The 19,181-nt window shown below is 42.0% G+C and overlaps 2 protein-coding genes across 12 annotated transcripts in view; one reads left to right on the top strand and one right to left on the bottom strand.

The window, feature by feature from the left end:
* Positions 1-5,757, bottom strand: part of EHMT2 (euchromatic histone lysine methyltransferase 2) — a 338,110-nt gene extending 332,353 nt beyond the window's left edge. For all 7 annotated transcript variants that reach the window (XM_078645918.1, XM_078645920.1, XM_078645919.1 and 4 more), the window contains exon 1: positions 5,647-5,757. In XM_078645918.1, coding sequence (XP_078502044.1) covers positions 5,647-5,656 — 10 coding nt within the window. In that variant the 5' untranslated portion in view covers positions 5,657-5,757. The remainder of the gene's footprint in view (positions 1-5,646) is intronic.
* An 18-nt stretch (positions 5,758-5,775) lies between these two features.
* The window catches only part of LOC144756267 (uncharacterized), a 32,109-nt gene continuing 18,703 nt past the window's right edge, over positions 5,776-19,181 (top strand). The window contains exons 1-3 of one of the 5 annotated variants that reach the window (XM_078645912.1): positions 5,776-5,898; positions 9,825-10,026; positions 14,368-15,889. In XM_078645912.1, the coding sequence (XP_078502038.1) occupies positions 5,848-5,898; positions 9,825-10,026; positions 14,368-15,011 (897 nt within the window). In that variant the 5' untranslated portion in view covers positions 5,776-5,847 and the 3' untranslated portion in view covers positions 15,012-15,889. Of the gene's footprint in view, positions 5,899-9,824; positions 10,027-10,651; positions 12,734-14,367; positions 15,890-19,181 lie in introns of those variants that run through there. The other 4 variants (XM_078645914.1, XM_078645913.1, XM_078645915.1 and 1 more) reach the window with 4 other exon arrangements.

Genomic DNA, 19,181 nt, shown 5'->3' with positions numbered 1-19,181 from the left:
CACATACAACACCAACATCCTTCTAAACAACTTCAAAACGTTTGGGGATAACTATGTGAATATCCACTTCCCAATCAAAGAATGAAAGTGCAAGACAAAGCCTTCACCACTCTTGTACTCTAAAGACCTTTCTGACAGTAAACAATCCATCCACAGTCAGGAAAGAAAATGGAAGAAAAACAGAACTCCAGATAACCTTATGATATGGATGTACATCTATGTAACACACAGACACGTCATTACATTAGCCAAAGCAAAGTCATATACCAACACCATCAATGAGTCCACCAATAGAAGCAGAACACTTTTCATGACACTCGAGAACTGCATCAATCCCCTGCTAGACTTACCTATTCCTCACACCACAGAAAAAGCAATGCCATCAACCTCTTCTTTACTGAAGAAATACAGAAGATCTGGCAGCATATCGACAACATCAACCCTGCATTATCCCCTATGCCCACCACTCCAAGAATAATCCTGCAATGGTAAGCCTTCAAAGACCTATCTCTTGCAGATCTCGCAAACATACTAAACTCCCACAAAGCCACTTCTTATGAAGATGATACCTTACCCTTGTCCTTCATCAGAGCTCTCTCCGATGACGCTTTCTCACATTTGCCTTGTATACCTCAAAAGAGAGATAGTAGTAGAATTTGCACTACCTCAACTATAGGGGTATGACTGTTCTAAAACCACTTATTGGATGATATCTTTGAAGAAATAGGTGTAAACACAGGTCAACCTCCTTGATGAATGTGTGACCCCTCTGTTGAGTTCAGTGGAGCCCCGAACCCTAGAAAGTAGGCTGGTATTGGACAGGACCTTCCCATCTTGAGCAAAGGTCCTGTTAGTAACTTGACACAAATGAGATCCCAGTTACCCTGACGAAGGCCCATGACCCATGTGGGCTATAGACAGGGGTCAAAACATGTTGGTAGAAAGGAGGATGGTTACATATTTTTTTCACCCAAAAAATGTTTTTTATCTGCACGGTGTACCCATTAAATAAAGAGCTATCTTTCAAGTTCATACCATGGCAGTCTAGACATTTTATCTGGATCCCAGTTAGATTCAAATTAGACTACTTAAATCTTGTCTGAGACCATCTTGGTGGTATCATCCAAAAAAGATGGAATGGGATTGCCTAAGATGAAGCATGTTACAGTGATGAAGGTGAGGCCCATTCTCCTTAATTCAACCCATGAGGACAGTGGTACTCCTCTAGTTGATTTAGAGTAAATCATATTACCATATCTTTTAGGTGTCTACATATTTAACTGTGGGGGACATATGGTTGGTTATTTCTCTGACTTTTTTGGTATTGAGCTCTACCAACGCGTCCCTTACTAAAAACATCTTGCGCGCGAGACAGTCCAGAACCCCCATCTCCTAAAGAGACCTACACTAAACCCTGATGAAGTAGTCAACTGCAGGCCCATCACTCACCTACACTTCAGAGCATGCTAGAACACAGAGAACGCAACTTTTCACATCTTCGATGAGGCCCTCTTTACCACAGTTGAACATGACCCTGTTTTTTGATATTGCTATACCTCTCAGGTGCTTTCGAAACATTTGATCATCCCACTGTCACAAGCAACATAGAGTGTTGAGTGGGATACATTGTGTAGTTCCATCCTTTACTGGTTCTCCTCCTGCCTTCCCAACTGACACCAGTTTGTTCACATGGGCACCTCCAGGTCTCCAAAGATCTGTACCACAGGCAGAGCTTCCGGAACGGTGGGAACTGTCTCCTGTTATCTTCAACCTCTACATGGAGCCGATTGGTACTCTATTCATAAATAATAGCATCAAAATTCACCAACATGCCAACTATATACAACTCTACATGAAAGTCTTCTAAGTTTCAGACATCCACCTAAAACTCTGCCGGAACATCATCCACACCTGGATGTCTATCACCTACCTAAATCTCAACCCAACCAAGACAGAATACCTGTTTTTTGCCAATAACGACAAACAATAACAGTATGAACTTGGCTCAATAACAAGCACCGTGACAACTTCGAACAGCTTCCAACCCCAACTTTAGCCAAATGCCAAGTCACTTGGATTCACCCTAGACACCAATCTCACCCTCACTGAACACATTACCAAAAGCACAAAGACGGGCAGGCACCGCCGCTCTCTTTGAATGAAAGTGAAACTATGTCTTACAGAAAGCAACTTCAGAAGTCCTATTCATGCCCGTGTACTCATGTAACTGGAAGGTGGCAACACCCTGTTTCATGCCTCCCAAACTCCACAATAGTACCCCTTAAAGCATGTCTCTTCCAGAGCCTGAAAAAATATAATCACATTAACCCTTTCATGATGGAACTTCATTGGCTCTCCCTGCTTGTTCGCACCTTTTTCAAAACCAGCTGTTTACAAAGCCATCAAGACCATCACCCCTGCTTTTCTTGCAAACTCACCATATTTGGTGATTCTCAGCACACCTGCAGCCAGGATACCAACACCCTGCAGACAAAGCAGTGTAAAAAAAAGAAAATACATGACAGCAGGACTTTTTCCATCTATGCACCCAGGATTTGGAACAATAACTCTGTATCCATAAATACAGTCCCAACGCTGCTCCAGTGAAGAGATGAAGGCTAACATCTTTAAAACTATTTCTATCACTCGTTGGCTTTATGCTGGTCTTTGACTTTGTACAGGAATTTATTTCACACTATCTTGTAAACAGAAGTGGCACTAGTGAGCAGTCAAGATTTTCTCCAGAGGTGGTAATGCAATTGGAACTCAAATACAGAATGATGTTCACACTTAATAGCTCAATAGCCAACTAAAGTATATCCTTTGTAATGTAATGTAATGTAATGTAAAAATTACTTTTAAAGCGCAGCTAACACCTAACGGTTTCTTGGCGCCTTTAAGATGGTCTGATCTACAGAATAAAAACCCAAAAAATGATCTAGGGAACTCCTAGTCCCAGGTCAAACAGGATTACTTTAGAAGCCATCCCAGAGTCATTGGATGATCATCCAACTACCTTAGAAGTCATTTACACGTCATCAGACATCATCAAGCTCTTGAAGTCATCAGCAAGCTGCAGAAGCTCAGCCTGATGATTTGAGGAGGACTTGAAAATGAGTATCTGATGACTTTAGTAGGTGTCATCATTCGTGATGATTTAAGGAGGACCTGAAAATTTGTATCTGCTGACTTCAGAAGGTGTCATTATTCCTGATGATCTGAGGATGACTTGTAAATGACTCTCCGATAACTTTACAAGATGACATTGTTCCTGATGACTTTGGGGTGATTTGAAAATAAGCATCTGAATACTTCAAATGTACTATTGTGTTTTCAATAAGATGTTTTTGCGTCTGGTGATTTTAACAAGAATTGCTTGTCTATTTAAAGAGCACGTCCACCACTTTGGTTTCAGTTTTCCAGAAAAATGCTAACGGTTGGATGATTGCACAATGAATTGCAGATAAACGTCTGACCTCCTGCAGCTGGGAGCCCCAAAACCCAAACACACCCTGAACCCCCAAATTAACCCTTGCACCCCAAAACCCAAACACACCCTGAACCCCAATATTATCCCTTGCACCCCAAAACCCAAACACACCCTTAACCCCAATATTAACCCTTGCACCTCAAAACCCAAACACCCTAAACCCTAAAATTAACCCTGGCACCCCAAAACCCAAACACACCCTAAACCCTAAAATTAACACTGGCACCCCAAACCCCAAAAACACCCTATACCCTAAAATTAACCCTGACACCCCAAAACCCAAACACACCCTGAACCCCCGAATTAACCCTTGCACCCCAAACTCACACACCCTAAACCCTAAAATTAACCCTGGCACCCCAAACACACCCTGAACCCCCAAATTAACCCTTGCACCCCAAAACCCAAACACACCCTGAACCCCCAAATTAACCCTTGCACCCCACACACCCTTAACCCTAAAATTAACCCTGGCACCCCAAAACCCAAACACAGCCTGAACCCCCAAATTAACCCTTGCACCCCAAAACCCAAACACCCTGAACCCCAAAATTAACCCTTGCACCCCAAAACCCAAACACACCCTAAACCCCAAAATTAACCCTGGCACCCCAAAACCCAAACACACCCTGAACCCCCAAATTAACCCTTGCACCCCAAAACCCAAACACACCCTGAACCCCCAAATTAACCCTTGCACCCCAAACCCAAACACACCCTAAACCCTAAAGTTAACCTTGCACCCCAAAACCCAAACACACCCTGAACCCCCAAATTAACCCTTGCACCCCAAAACCCAAACACACCCTGAACCCCAATATTAACCCTTGCACCCCAAAACCCAAACACACCCTAAACCCTAAAATTAACCCTGGCACCCCAAAACCCAAACACACCCTGAACCCCCAAATTAACCCTTGCACCCCAAAATCCAAACACACCCTGAACCCCCAAATTAACCCTTGCACCCCACACACCCTAAACCCTAAAATTAACCCTGGCACCCCAAAACCCAAACACACCCTGAACCCCAAATTAACCCTTGCACCCCAAAACCCAAACACCTGAACCCCAATATTAACCCTTGCACCCCAAAACCCAAACACACCCTGAACCCCCAAATTAACCCTTGCACCCCAAAACCCAAACACACCCTGAACCCCCAAATTAACCCTTGCACCCCAAACCCAAACACACCCTAAACCCTAAAATTAACCCTGCACCCCAAAACCCAAACACACCCTGAACCCCCAAATTAACCCTTGCACCCCAAAACCCAAACACACCCTGAACCCCAATATTAACCCTTGCACCCTAAAACCCAAACACACCCTAAACCCTAAAATTAACCCTGGCACCTCAAAACCCAAACACACCCCGAACCCCCAAATTAACCCTTGCACCCCAAACCCAAACACACCCTAAACCCTAAAATTAACCCTGGCACCCCAAAACCCAAACACACCCTGAACCCCCAAATTAACCCTTGCACCCCAAACACACCCTAAACCCTAAAATTAACCCTGGCACCCCAAACCCAAACACACCCTGAACCCCCAAATTAACCATTGCACACCAAACCCAAACACACCCTAAACCCTAATATTAACCCTTGTACCCTAAAACCCAAACACACCCTAACACTAACCCTGGCACACCAAAACCCAAACACACCCTGAACCCTCTGTAGGAGCATCGTGTTGGGTTGAAGAAATAAAGTAATTGTCAACTTGCTTTGGTTGGTGATTCTTAACACCCAAACATGCTCTAAACCCTTAAATTGCACCTGGCCCCCAAAACACAAACCCATCCTCAACCCTAAAATGACCATGTACGCCCTAAAATCCAGAAGCCCTACAAACCCCCAAACTGTTTATGAATGCGGGGAGGCGCTGCTGTGATTGCAAATGATACTTTCTGTACCCCCAGGCTGCACTTCCTTCATATAGTATTTCCATAAACACATAGTTTAGTGGAACCCGATTGTTAGACTCTTTAAACAACTGCGGACAGGCCTGCTCATGGCCCGAGGAATAGGTCTTGCAAAGGAAAACAAGCTTTGTCGTCATGGTGACTGCCGAATTCACTCCATCACAATACTAAAATAAATTTTTATAAAGCACAGCTGCCTCGAACACAATGCCAAAATCACCTACTGTAAACCATCAGCCTGCCGGCTGGCTGGGACTCGAACCGCAGATCCTCATTGGAGAGCAGCTCTCTCACCTTTTCATATACCGGAAGCCGGTGGATTCCTCTAGCATAGGCTACGCACATCCGGGAGCGCCGGAAGTGAAGTCATTGTTCTGCGGCAAGAATGAAGACTGCCGTGAGTGCAATGGCCATTAAAGGGACAGATGGATTTTTTTCCCACTCCACTTCCTTCTTCGATTCCTGCGTATACTCAGGTAAGTGCTGCAGCTGTTAAAAAAGAGCAGCATCGATCCTCCGCACTCGGTCTCAGCTGCTCAATTTCCGTCTCAGACCAGCTTCCTCATTTTTCGGAAAGCACGAGTTTTCATTACGGGGGCACATTCGAACGCAGCTCCCTGCATGTGTTTGCTTCGTACTTGTTATAATGAATGCCTGCGTTGCACATAGCTGCCAAGGTTTCAGATTGCTGTGTGTGACATTTTAATAATTTTAGAGTAATTATGAGTGACGTTTGAATGACTATGAGTGACACTGTCTCGTGAGCAAAATTAACCAATGAAGAGGAGGGAAACAATAATATCAGAAAATGCACACATTTGAGGAAGTTAACTGCTGCAAAATGTAATAAATATAAACGACTTTCATTGATCAGACTCTAGCTAAAATTGCGGAAATTAGATAAAGCAGCTTGGAAGTGGTTCAAAATGTCATTATAATCAGCTGAGTGACTCGCAGTCTCACTCAACAGCCACCAGTGACCTGAGCTGTAACGCAACTGAAAAACAAAGCAGAGACCTACTGTGTAAGTGACAGGGGTACAGGCAAACTCAGAATAAGTCTAGAATGGAGTGCATTTGTAAGTAGGTGTCTGGGTAGGCACCTGATTGAGATGAGCAACATTTCACACATAGAACTAAGCTTTCAGGTATGTTTGCACTGTCTGTTTTTATTAGTTTAAATGGTTAAAGTTCTCTGCAGTTTAAAATGCCCTAATAAATCGAAAGTAATCTGTGGCACTTAATTTGACGTCCTGAATAAACATGGCACACTTTATTCGTTTTAATAAGAAGCTTTATTAAATATTGGTTCGCTAAAGGAGTGGGGTTTGCTGTGTTGTGCTTGCTGCCCTGACTCGGGCAGACTGAGTGTTTCTGAATACGTGAAAGATCAGCCGTGGCCTTCATGTGCTGCTTCTTATCTCTTTTCCTCTACTTGTGTGGAAGAGAGTGACGCTCTGAACAAACAAGGAGGCCCAATGAGGGGGAGGGTGGGGGGCTCCTTTACCAAGAGCAATACAAAAACCTTTCCATTCGCTTCAGAGACCCACGGCCTCTCCCAAGGCTCCACCGAGGAGAAATAACCGAGATACGGCGGAAGAGCTGCACGTGGGGGTGGGGGATCAGTCAGCATCTCAACTTAGCGCACACAGGCTCTCTCTCCCACTGACCACGACCAGCAAAGTGATAGAAAAGTTTCACTAACCTCACAGAAGAAGGGCCCTCCACCTCCAGTCTGTCCAGGCGGCCCCGGTGTCACTGACTTCTCTCCGTCGGCTACAGTAATGCATGATTGAACAGGGGCGGTAATAACAATAGCTTCTACCATGTGGTGCCCGAGCCGATGCAAGCAAGCGGACCGGTACGTAGTTATAAGCAAAATGTAAAAAAAAAAAAAAGTTAAAGATGATGACATGCTGCGCTGCCCGCAAACTATCCAGCCGCATCGAGCGCACAAAATAAACTGCGCGCGCTTCCACAGTGACGTCCCACCGTGATGACATCAGCCTGCCAGTAAGAGCCGAGCCGAGCCGCGGTAGTTACATTCAATCATGATCTATTGTAGCAGCTGAACTAAAGCTGCCTGCAGCCTTAGCTTAGCTGAACCCCAAGCCTGCTGGAGCAGCCCTGCCACAGACTCTCAGTATTAGTCAGGCTTGACAGTGACACAACCTCAAATACTGGTAATACACTCAGCTTTTAAATACGCTGATTTGCATGACAATCCTTTCACATGCGGTAATGTACCTTAAAATGCGTTAGTGTCACACCGGATGTGTGACACTTGGCAGAGCTGGTTGCAATGTGTGTGTATTATGTGTGTTTGATGTTTGTCTGTATCAGCCTGCCTACTTTTTTAATATGCACCTTTTGTGTTTGAGCATGTTTATTTTTGTGTATGTGTGACGTAGTGCGTGCCTGTATACGTTGTGGAAAATTGCAAAAAGCCTAAAAAAATGTATTTTACAGCAAGTTCTTCGCCGTAAGGAAAAATAAATTACTACCCGTATATTGTAGGTCCCATGTTGGTTCCAAGTGCACCTGCGTGTATTCAAGATTCTCGACCAAATGGAACAGTTTTCGATCTACTGAAAAGTTGTCAATCAAAGAAGACTAAACACATTTATTTATGTGAATATTGTATATTGTTGAGCATTACTTGTGTCCTTGCAACTTGTAGTGAGCTTTCATTACTTAATGAATGTGTGCTCTATTGTTGAATCCTGGTCACGTTCCCCAAGCTGTGTAGTGTGCAGAGCAGCACATCTTCTAAAACACTGGCAGTTTTCATGGATGCGTTTCAAAGCATAAGGATAAATGCTTCAAATAACTTAGCCGTTGTAATGCTGGTTTGCTATTTGTGTAATTGAAAGGGCTGGTTGCCTGTGGCGATTGAGGTTTACGCCCTATTTAGGAAACGTAGTCCGACGCATTCCAACATCTTGCAATATCTACTTTCGCAAAACTGGCTATCATTCTGGTTTCGTTCCATGTGCATGCAATGTTTTTAACTTGTTTGTATATATTATTGAGACGGCCAATTATGTATTCCCTGTTTGCGCTAATTTACCTTGACCCCTAAGATCTCTGTAAAAATGAAGCAGGTCTTGTTACATCTGCCACTATCGATCCCAGCCTTATATTATCCAGTTACAACCTGACCTACTACTAAAGTACTGAGGCAGAGGGATCGAGCCCTGAGATAAATCACATTAATATTTCCTATTAATTCCAGCCCATTGGGTTTCAATCATGGCCAAGCGGCACTCGGCCCCATTAGCCTGCGTGTCCTGGTGGCGGTGTTTACACAGCGGCTGAGACACGGTAAATCATCTACCTGCCTTAATGGAGGATTATGTATTACCTCGAGCTGGGGTCTTGACAAGAGCTGGGCAGGCAGCATTTCCAACCAAGCATCCTGGCCCAATGCTTCTCTCTCCTTCTCTCTTCTCTCTCTCCTTTTCTCTCTCTCTCCTTCTCTCTTCTCTCTCTCCTTCTCTCTTCTCCTTCTCTCTCTCCTTCTCCTTCTCTCTCTCCTTTTCTCTCTCTCGCTTCTAGCATTCAACTGCCTCGGATCATGTGTTACATATTTATAAGGTGAAAGCACGCACAAGTTGCAGTAACGCGTGCCTTCCCCATTGATTGAGATCTTATAAGAGGTTTCCCCATGCCCTCTTCTCGTTTGAACTGCAGGTACTGCATGTGTCAACGAGGTATGGGATCCCTTTATGTTAAATTGCATCTCTTACCAAACTTCCAAACACCTCTGGCAAAACACTTATAAGGTCCCAGAGGGGAGACCTATTGGCTATGCCAATGCTTTTGCTTTATGTATTTGCCATTGTAATGCCTTTTGTTTAATTTGTAAAGCCATTACATATTGCACAATTAACGTACAATACTACTATCAAAGCTAATATCTTTAGCTTAATAAAAGGTGAAACCTATTGCATTTTTAACGTTTGTCCTTTCATGTTGGGGGTGCCGGTGGGCAGAGGGTAGCAGGCATCTGACTCTCTATGCATCTGTGGGGATAGGTAACTCGATTTCCCGTCACAAACCCCAGTGTGAAAGTTCACTTATTGATAGTTCTTCTATTTCTCTCATAATGCCTCTATTTTGCTATTACTATTTGTCCTGAGCAGCAAGACCTAAGCATACACTCTGGCTCTCCAAAAAGAAAGTTGAATATTAGGTAATTTCCTCAATGGCCTTCAGTGCATGCCCAAACACTTCTTTTTGTAGTCCAAAATATAGGCATATTAGATAGAAATTGCACCAGGTCAGTGTACTTTTTGGGGTGCTTTTCTCCAATTAAATCTGTTAATCAGTTTGATATGCTTTTGTATTTTACCTCTGAAACTTAAACCACACACAAACTAATTCCTGATTTTTATATCTAGCAGGACATAATCATGGTTTCATTCAACGTCCTGTTTTTCACTTGCGATAATTCTGTGTGTGTTCGAAAAGATGGTGACTTCCTGCTTTTGGACAATCCCGGGGAAGTTCTCTGTAAATGGCTGGTCGAAAATGTAGATGAAGCTGGTCGGCCAATCAACGAAGAGAGAGATTTTAAAGCTATGATTCTGGTCCAATCATCTGGTAAGCACAATAAGTAAACCTTTATAATAAGTTTGCAACTGCAGGATAACGGTACAAATTACCAAACTGTTTCAGTAAAAACTTACATTTGTGATTAATTAATCCAATAATGGACAGTAAAAATGAACATGCATGTCCCCACATATGCCTTGGATTGCTCTCCAGAGACAAATGTAACACTTATGAAAAGGACTGAAACGTTTAGCTTGTGGCACTACTATAAGGAAGCCATTTTTGGATAAACTATTTTATTTAGGCAACTTTTTTCAGGAGGTTCAAGTTCAGGCTTACAATGTGTACTGTCTATTAACCCCTTCCATGCTCATGACCAGGTCAGCTCGTCATGCAGTACACTGGAGCTGTGCTAATGACGAGTTGACCTTGTCATGAACAATGGGATCATTTAAATTTCAGCACCCAGCGGGAATTGCCTTAGCACCAATGTGGTTAAGGACAACTTACTTACTTGGTTATGGATAGATTGTACATTTGTCCTTTATTATCAATACCTCTTTATTTAAATATTATGACTAGAGCGTGAAGATATATTGCAAGTGGTCAATGTGTTCTTTTCTGTTTTGAAGTTTATATGTAAATATATATTTTTTCTCTTGCTTTTTTTTAGTGAAGAAACAGTGTCTGATGAGTCAGGATATTTTTCTAGAGATAATTGCAAGCTATTCTGGCACAACAGAGGGTCTAAAACAGGTGTTACTTCAAAGGGCACTGGAGGAAAAGCAGATGGTAATGGACTGTAGCAATCGGGGAAGCGCTGGTTGACTTAAGAGGGTGTTACGCGAACTACAAGAGGAAGAAATTGCAGAGGAAAGATGCAAGGACAAAAAAGCCAAGCAGGGTGGACTGGATTATATAAGAGTTGGTAACAAAGCTCATGCTGAAAGCAAAACTTCTCGGCCTGGTGATGCAAGTTCGCTGATGAATTTGCAGAAACTTGAAAACCTGGCCCTTTTAGCAGGGATGGCTAGTGTCCTTCATCAAATATCCACAACTAAAAATGACGCATCAGACCGTGAAAATGAACCTGTCTTGGAGTCCCCGCCTAAATCCAAATATCAGGGACAAAAACATGCCTCCCTTTCACCACGTCATCCTAGAGTAATCAACACTCATTCTGAAAATATAATGGGGCCATTCTGATGTAATCAATAGCCATCCTGAGGCTGTCATAGGATCATCCAGGAATAATCCACACTCATCCAGAAATTGTCATGGGATCATTCTAGAGTAATCCACTTCCATCCTGGAGCGGTTATAGGATCATCCTGGAATAATTGACAGTCATCCTTAAATTAGCTAGAACCCATCCTGGAGTAATTATCCCTCATCCTGAAGTTGTCAATTAGTATTCGTGGAGTTGTAAAAGGTAATCACTCCTGCCAGTAGAAGTCATCAGAACACCATCCTACTGTAGTTTTTGTGATGAGTCTAGGTTCGTCATCACATTTACATTTTTCGTCCTACAGCCATACTTCAGGATGGCTTGGGATGACTTCCCCAGATAATTGCAGGAATAGCCTGACTGTAATCATCAGATGAGTCCAGAATGACTCCAGGATGGTCTTCCTTTTTGACATGGGGTGCCCTCCCAACCCCCCACTATGCAACAAACGTCTTCTGATGTTTCGGAGAGCAAATGTCGCCCGAGGGGTGATAACGGTTAAGTTGACAACCCTAATCTTACCTGTGCTCTTCAATGATAATCTTCTTACCTCCTACTTCGCCCACCCTCCGCTGCTTCTATCCATACAGAATTCTACATTTACAATTCAAACTTCCTTCTCCTCAATTTGTCTCACCCTCTTATAAAACATACTTGTTTCCTGGAAGAAAGCATCTAAAACCTTACTTACTTTCGCTCCCCTACGCCACAGTCCAAACACACCACCTCTCTTACTGTGCATCTTTAATGCCTACGTCCCCAACACCTTTAGACTTCATTCTCTCCTTCATCCCTACTTTTCTCGTCACACACTTCTATCGCACTTCAAAACAGCCCCCTCCCTTGTTTCACCAGCCGCCCACACCTCAGCCCATCTTGACATTTCCCTCCATTACATTGTTATTCATATCCCTTCCCTCGCACCTCTGGCTCCAAGCTCTCTATCTTTCCTTCCTGTATCCAGACTCCGCTGCCCACTCCGTTGTTTCTCCGTCCCTTCCCGATGACGTCCTTCAGTTCATGCGTTTCACGCCTGGTCCTTTCTCCCACCCGGAAATCCGTTTTGCGTGCCAGGCCTCGCCCTCGCTGTCCATTGCTGCGTTCAGTGGAGTGTGCAGCATGTTTAGGGTTAGCGAACTTTATTGGCAATAATGGAGGCGAACAAAGAAATTGGATTTTCTCGATTGGCTCCGAAACGGTGACGTAAGCACGCAGCGCTTGTCAAACCTCACTTTAACCGGTGGGAGTCGACCTGTTTTTATTTATTTATTTTTATTTATTTATTGCGATTTCATATAGCGTGAACATCAGGTGGGCAACTGTTACTTTCTGTATTCATTTAGATTATGTTTTCTATGTCTATTCATGTTCTCTGATTGCTGGTGCCTGGAATGTATGATGCGTGCCTGCATCTTACATATTGGGTTCCAGATTCCATGAAAAACTGTTTTTACTGAAGATCTACATCGTAACAGACGTGCTGTGCTTCTTCTGCATATCTTAAAATAAATATATGGATTTATCATATATTCTGAGCATTCATCATTTTAATATTGGCGACGAGGGACCTCCATTATATTTCTGCCACGTATTCGGAAGCACAGAAGAAGAAATTTCAAGAATCCACAGAAGAATACTTCTAAGACTACATTTTTACCTGTGAGCAGAAGCGGGCTACTCTACACTTTACGCTCGTTTTGATCCGGTGATTTTGAGTTGAATTTATCGGCATTTGTACAATTTTGTGCATTTTTGGCGTTTTGGTGAGTGGAAAGCTTTAGGCACAGTATACACGTCATTCCGTGGGGCTCACTGCGTGATACATCATCTTGTATTTCTGCCTCATCACGTACGACGTGTAGCTGCGCAACAGCGTGATCACGCACAACGTCTGGCCGCCATTTTTGTTTCCATGGTAACTAGTCAAGCGAAGTTACCGGAGAGGGAAACACGAAGCACATTTACTTTTGCGCTAAAAAAAGGTAAAATTTTACACGCTTATGCATTTCTTGCGTGTTTTATTAGACAAACATTTTGCGCTTGCAGTTAAACTCTATCCATAACAACGAATATAATTTACATCTGTCTTATTCATCAAAGATTGTTTTTTTTTTTTTAGACTAACTGTGGTCAGTTCTATTTTATGGTTAGCTTGGAACTATTCACGGGATTTACATAACATCATAACTACGGTTGGATATTATTTATTTTGGTATTCAGGTACATCAAAGACTGGAAGAAGAATACATTGTGTCTTCATTACATGACTGCCATCTAGAGGATATTGTAGAAAATTACTTTGGAGCATATACCTTATTTCTACATTGAAAGTTCATTTACTTGGGTTCAGCTTTATTTTGAAACAACATTTTGTACTATTTGGAGATAATATTTTATGTTTTTTAGGTTGTTGATTCAATTTTTGTTTTTGGTGAACTATTACATAAGCAGTCTATTATTAGTTTAGGTATTTGTGTTATATTTAAGGTTTTGTATATCACTTGAATATGCCATTTGATCCTCCCTCAAAATTTTTACAGTCCAAAGGTGATCCACCAATTCCATGGACGAGATGGAAAGAAGAATGTTTTACCTATCTCAAAGCAATGGATGGAGAACTGATGTCTGCAGAGAGGAAAAAGAACATATTTTTACATTGCCTTGGTTCAGAAGGGCAGTTAGTTTTTAGAACATTACCGCCTGTTAGGTCTGGTGGTGATACTAATGTATATGAGGAAGCTGTTTCAAGAATTGAAGGTAGATTTAAACCCATTACTAGTGTAGCTCTCAACAGATTCAAATTTTATACAAGAGTTCAGGATGATAATGAGTGTTTTGATGATTTTCTTACTGCTCTACGGGCACTATCATTGCATTGTAACTTTGGTCTTATGACGGATGAAATGATCAGAGATCAGATCATTGTGCACGTAAAGAGTAAGAAAGTTCAAGAACAGTTATGGATTTTGGGTGACCCAAGCTTAGAAACCGCTATCGGTACTGCAAAAGCTCTTGAGCAGTCGGATAAGTGGATTAAATCACTAGATAAAGTATCTACTTCTAGTTCTTCTACCTCTAGCAGTGAAGTCAGTACTGTTAAATCTCATGAAACTTTATCCCAATAGGAATGATGGTAAGAATAAGCATTTTTTTTGTTTCAGATGTGGCAATCCTGACCATATTGCTTCTTTCCAGCAATGTCCAGCTATTAATAAACAATGCAACAAATGTGGACGCACAGGGCACTTTTCAAAAATGTGCAAGACTCCTGCCAAATCTTTCCAGGATACTAAAAAATCATCATTTCCTACTTTTAAACGTTCTAGTGGTAATGTGTCATATGTTACTGATGAAGGGAGGAATGACCCAGACATTAGGGAATCTGGTATTGTTGTATCTGTACAAGATTAATTTTGATATTTCACAAGCTGATAGCTTATCCTCTCCTAAAAGTCTTGTAAATATTTTGGGGAAGGTTTTAGAACTTATGGTGGACTCTTGTTCCCGGTGGACTATCATTACTCAGGAATATTGTATAGAATCATTTGGAGATCTAGTGGATATCAATGCTTTATGTAAACCAGATATCATTGCTTATAACTTTGATGGATCTAAAATCAACTTTATTGGTTTTAAGGAAGTTCTTATTACCATCAAAAGTAGTTCTGCTGTTATCAAACTATATGTTGCATGGAAAGGTGTGAATGTTTTGGGATGGAGGGATCAAGCAAAGTTAGGAGTTACGTTGAATCCCAGGTTAAAGGATCCTGTGTCAGTTCTTGCTGTATCTGATGGGGGGGTCTAGTGTATTACCTATGTCCACTGAATTTTCCCAGTCTTTTCCAAAAGTCTTTTCTGATAAATTGGGAAAATTGAATGGTTTCAGTCACAGGATTAAGGTTAAACCTAATACTGTTCCGGTTAAACAAAAGCTAAGAGGGGTTCCTATTAGTATTAGGAATGAGCTTGGAGATATGTTAGATACAATGGTGAAGGAAAACATAATTGAGGAGGTGGAGTCTTCAGAGTGGGTTTCGCCTATTGTTTTAGCAATTAAACCAGATAAAAGTATTAGGTTATGTGTGGACTTAAGAGCACTTAATAAGAATTAAGTTACCGACTGTCACCCACTTCCCAACATTAATGAAATGCTGTGTATGTTAGATGGTGCATGTGTGTTTTCAACATTAGATCTTAGGTCTGCGTATCACCAGATCGAGCTTACTGAAGAGTCAAAACAATTTACAGCCTTCATCACCCCTCATGGTTTATTTCAGTTCAGGAGAATGCAATTTGGTTTGGCTTCGGCCTTTTAAAGAGCCATGTATTATCTATTTAAAGATCTAGGATTATTTGTCAAGTGTTTTCAAGACGACATACTTGTTTTTTCTAAGAATGACTCTGAGCATCACACTCACCTTAAAGAGGTGTGGTCCAGGTTAGAACAATATGGGTTAACGATTAAGGCTAGCAAATGTAAACTTTTTTTGTAAATCGGTCGAGTATTTGGACATACTCTTTCTGAAGAGGGGGTTGTACCAAAGAAAAACCGTGTGGATGCCATTGTGAAAGCGCCAGCTCCTGATAATAAGGGAAAGTTACTCTCATTTGCAGGTTTATGCGAGTATTACAGCAAATGTATTCAAAATTTTGCTAACAAAATGGAACCGCTTTGAGAGTTGACCAGGAATTCTGCCAAATTTATTTGGACAGACAAACAAGATCTTGCTTTTAAGCAGATTAAGGATGAGATTATTAATGCTCCCACTCTAAAATCGTTCTGCATTAATAAAAAATGGATTATTACTGTGGATGCAAGTCTGTATGGGATTGGAGGAGTTCTGAGTCAGTGTTCGGGTAAAGATGAGTGGTGTGTTGCGTTTGCATCCAGGACCTTGTCCTCCACAGAGAGAAGGTATTTGGTAATTGAAAAAGAGCTGCTAGTTTGTATTTGGGCAGTGGAACATTTTAGAAACTATGTGTTGGGAAATAGGTTCATCTTGAGGACGGATCACAAACCGTTGGTTGGTATTTTATCTCCTGGAGGTGGATGGAACTCTACAGCGCGGATAGCTCGGTTATCTTCACGTCTTCAAGAATATGATTTTGAGATTGTTTATGTACCTGGGAAAAGTAACGTCACGGCTGATTTTCTCTCGAGATTACCCTGTAATGATGATAATGTTTCAAGTATTGAACAAGATGTTGATGTTGTTGCTTCTATTGGTGATTGTGTTTCTCAAGAGTTTTTAACTTTAAGTGAAGAAGAGTGGTTTGAAGAATTGAGTAAGGATGTTGTGTGCCAGCAGATTTTTGACTATATAAGGGAAGGATGGCCGAATAATAAATGTATTTCTGCAGATTTGGCTCCTTTTTGTCAAGTTTCTTCTGAGATTGAAGAGTTTGGTGGTCTTTTGTTTAAAGCTGGTAAAATAATTCCTCCTTGTTCATTACAGAAGAAAATTTTGTTACTGTCTCACCAAGGTCACATAGGTATGTCCTCTATGAAACGCCTAGTTAGGGAAAACTTTTGGTGGCCTGGCATTGATAAAATGGTGGACAGAATGGTGAGGTACTGTTCACACTGTATTAGTAGTGATAAGATGCTTCATCTATCCTCTGCTCCTCTAAGCCTGTGAGTTGGCCTAATTTTCCTTGGCAGAAGGTAGCATTTGATATCCCAGGCCCTTTCAAACATTTGCCCTTAAATGCTCGTTATGCTTTGGTCATGGTTGATTACCACTCGAAATGGCCCGAAGTGAAGTTTGTTGGAAATGCCTCATCACAAGTAATTATTGTATTCCTGAAGGAGATTTTTGCTAGGGAGGGTTTCCCGGAAACATTTGTCACGGACAATGGTACACAACTTATTTCTTCTGACATTGAAGAATTCCTTAAGAGTTGTAATGTTAAACATCATAACACATCCTTATATGAGCCTAGGGAAAACGGCCAGGTGGAACGTTTCAACCGAGTTCTTAAGGATTGTATTAACAGTGTGAATTCTCCTGGTGGTGATTGGTTGGAAGTCGTGAGGAAAAGGTTGTGGACATATCGCATCACGCCTCACTCAGTCACTGGTGTGAGTCCTTTCAGGCTTCTTAAGGGAAGAGAACCATCCTCTGATATTTGTCCCATGTGGATTAAAAAGTTAAACAAAAACAGTTCTGTTGTTGATTTTGAATGTATTGCCAAACGTGTTGAAGATAAACAACAGAAAATGAAGATCTCGTTTGATTAAAAAATGAATGTCAAAGTTCCTGATATTGTGGTGGGAGAATGGGTGAGGATTAAAAAACCTGGTTTTCTTGTCAAAGGGCTTTCTGAATGTTTTCCTCCCATCAAGGTTGTTAAGGTTTTAAAAAATAGTGTGGTCACTCAAGATGGAAGAGTTTGGAATGTTCGTAGAGTGGCTAAGTGTAGTGATACTTGCAAGCTGCATAATTCTCAGATGTCCTGTTCTGATAATAACCAGGGAAGATCAGTACACAATTTCAAAAAATGTCCTCAAAATTTGGTACAAAGTGATTTATCAATTGCCTCTAGAGTTAAAGATAGTGTTAGACCCAAAAGAATACCCAGTAGATATTTAAATTAATATCTTATGTGTTTAGAGATCAGATGTGTTACATTCTTTATTCATTTAGATTATGTTGTCTATGTCTATTCATGTTCTCTGGTTGCTGGTGCCTGTAATGTATGATGCGTGCCTGCATCTTACATGTTGGTTTCCAGGTTCCATGAAAAACTGTTTTTACTGAAGATCTACATCTTAACAGACGTGCTGTGCTTCTTCTGCATATCTTAAAATAAATATATGGATTTATCATATATTCTTAGCATTCATCATTTTAACATCAACTAGAGCCAAATTTTGGGGAGGGCTGAAATATTTCAGGGGGGGCTAATTCTTCCAACCATAGACAGAGTGACTGAAAGAAGGGGTGAAAACACAACAAACGCCTAATTAACAAGTAAATGGTATTTTAAAGACCTGTTAAGTACTCTGGGTGCGGCTGCAATTAGATGGTCCCCAGCCGCTAAGCTGTGTCAGCCCGGGGAGACACACGGGGAGGGGGGTGCTGTGGCTGCAGCCCCATGAGCCCAATGGGTGTTGCGGGCCTGGCGAATACTACGCGAAGGTGTCAGAGCGCTTTACAAAAGAACCAGTTGCGATCACTGTTCCCAAGAAGCCGCGCGGCTGGGTGCGCGCGCACTTCTCTACCCCCGAGCGCGCAGTCCCATGTGTGGAGCACGCACACAGGGCACATCCCGTGAGAGTATTCGCGCCGCCGCCGCTTTTAAAAGGCGCGCGGCGTGAAAATCGGGCATTTCCAGATTGCAGGAGACGGCGGCGAAAGGAGCGAAGCTAAGTGTTTCCTTGTGACCACTTTGTGTTTGCTTTAAGTATTTCCCTGAAGCGCCTTTCTTTGCGGTAATGTTTTAATTAGTAACGCGAGGCTGCGGGGGAGATGGAGTGCTTTATGTAAGAAACCATGTTAATTGCAGCCCCTTCACGAGCGGCGATTAACATGGATATTTAAATAAAAGCACTCCATCTCCCCCGCAGCCTCGCGTTACTATCAGAACAATACAGCAAGTTTAAAAAGGCTAATCTGCCTTGTTTGCAGACTTGCTGTATTGTTTTTGTAGTAACGCGAGGCTGCAGGGGAGATGGAGTGCTTTTATTTAAATATCCATGTTAATCGCCGCTCGTGAAGGGGCTGCAATTAACATGGGTTCTTAAATAAAGCACTCCATCTCCCCCGCAGCCTCGCGTTCCTACAAAAACAATACAGCAAGTGAAACGGATAATGTCCAGCTAATACCTTGTAAGTTTGAGTATCAACAAAGAAGAAGCGGTGGTAGTCCCTATGTGATTAGGAAGACTAAATAATGATGGAGATTCTAGGGTGGCTTGCGTGAGTGGACATAGACGTGTAGAACAACCCAAATAATCTTGTGGGGGAGGAGA

The sequence above is a fragment of the Lissotriton helveticus genome, chromosome 5_1, assembly GCF_964261635.1.
Source record: "Lissotriton helveticus chromosome 5_1, aLisHel1.1, whole genome shotgun sequence".
NCBI lineage: Eukaryota > Metazoa > Chordata > Amphibia > Caudata > Salamandridae > Lissotriton > Lissotriton helveticus.
The sequence above is the reverse complement of the archived record's forward strand: the minus strand, read 5'-3'. Positions and strand labels throughout refer to the sequence as shown.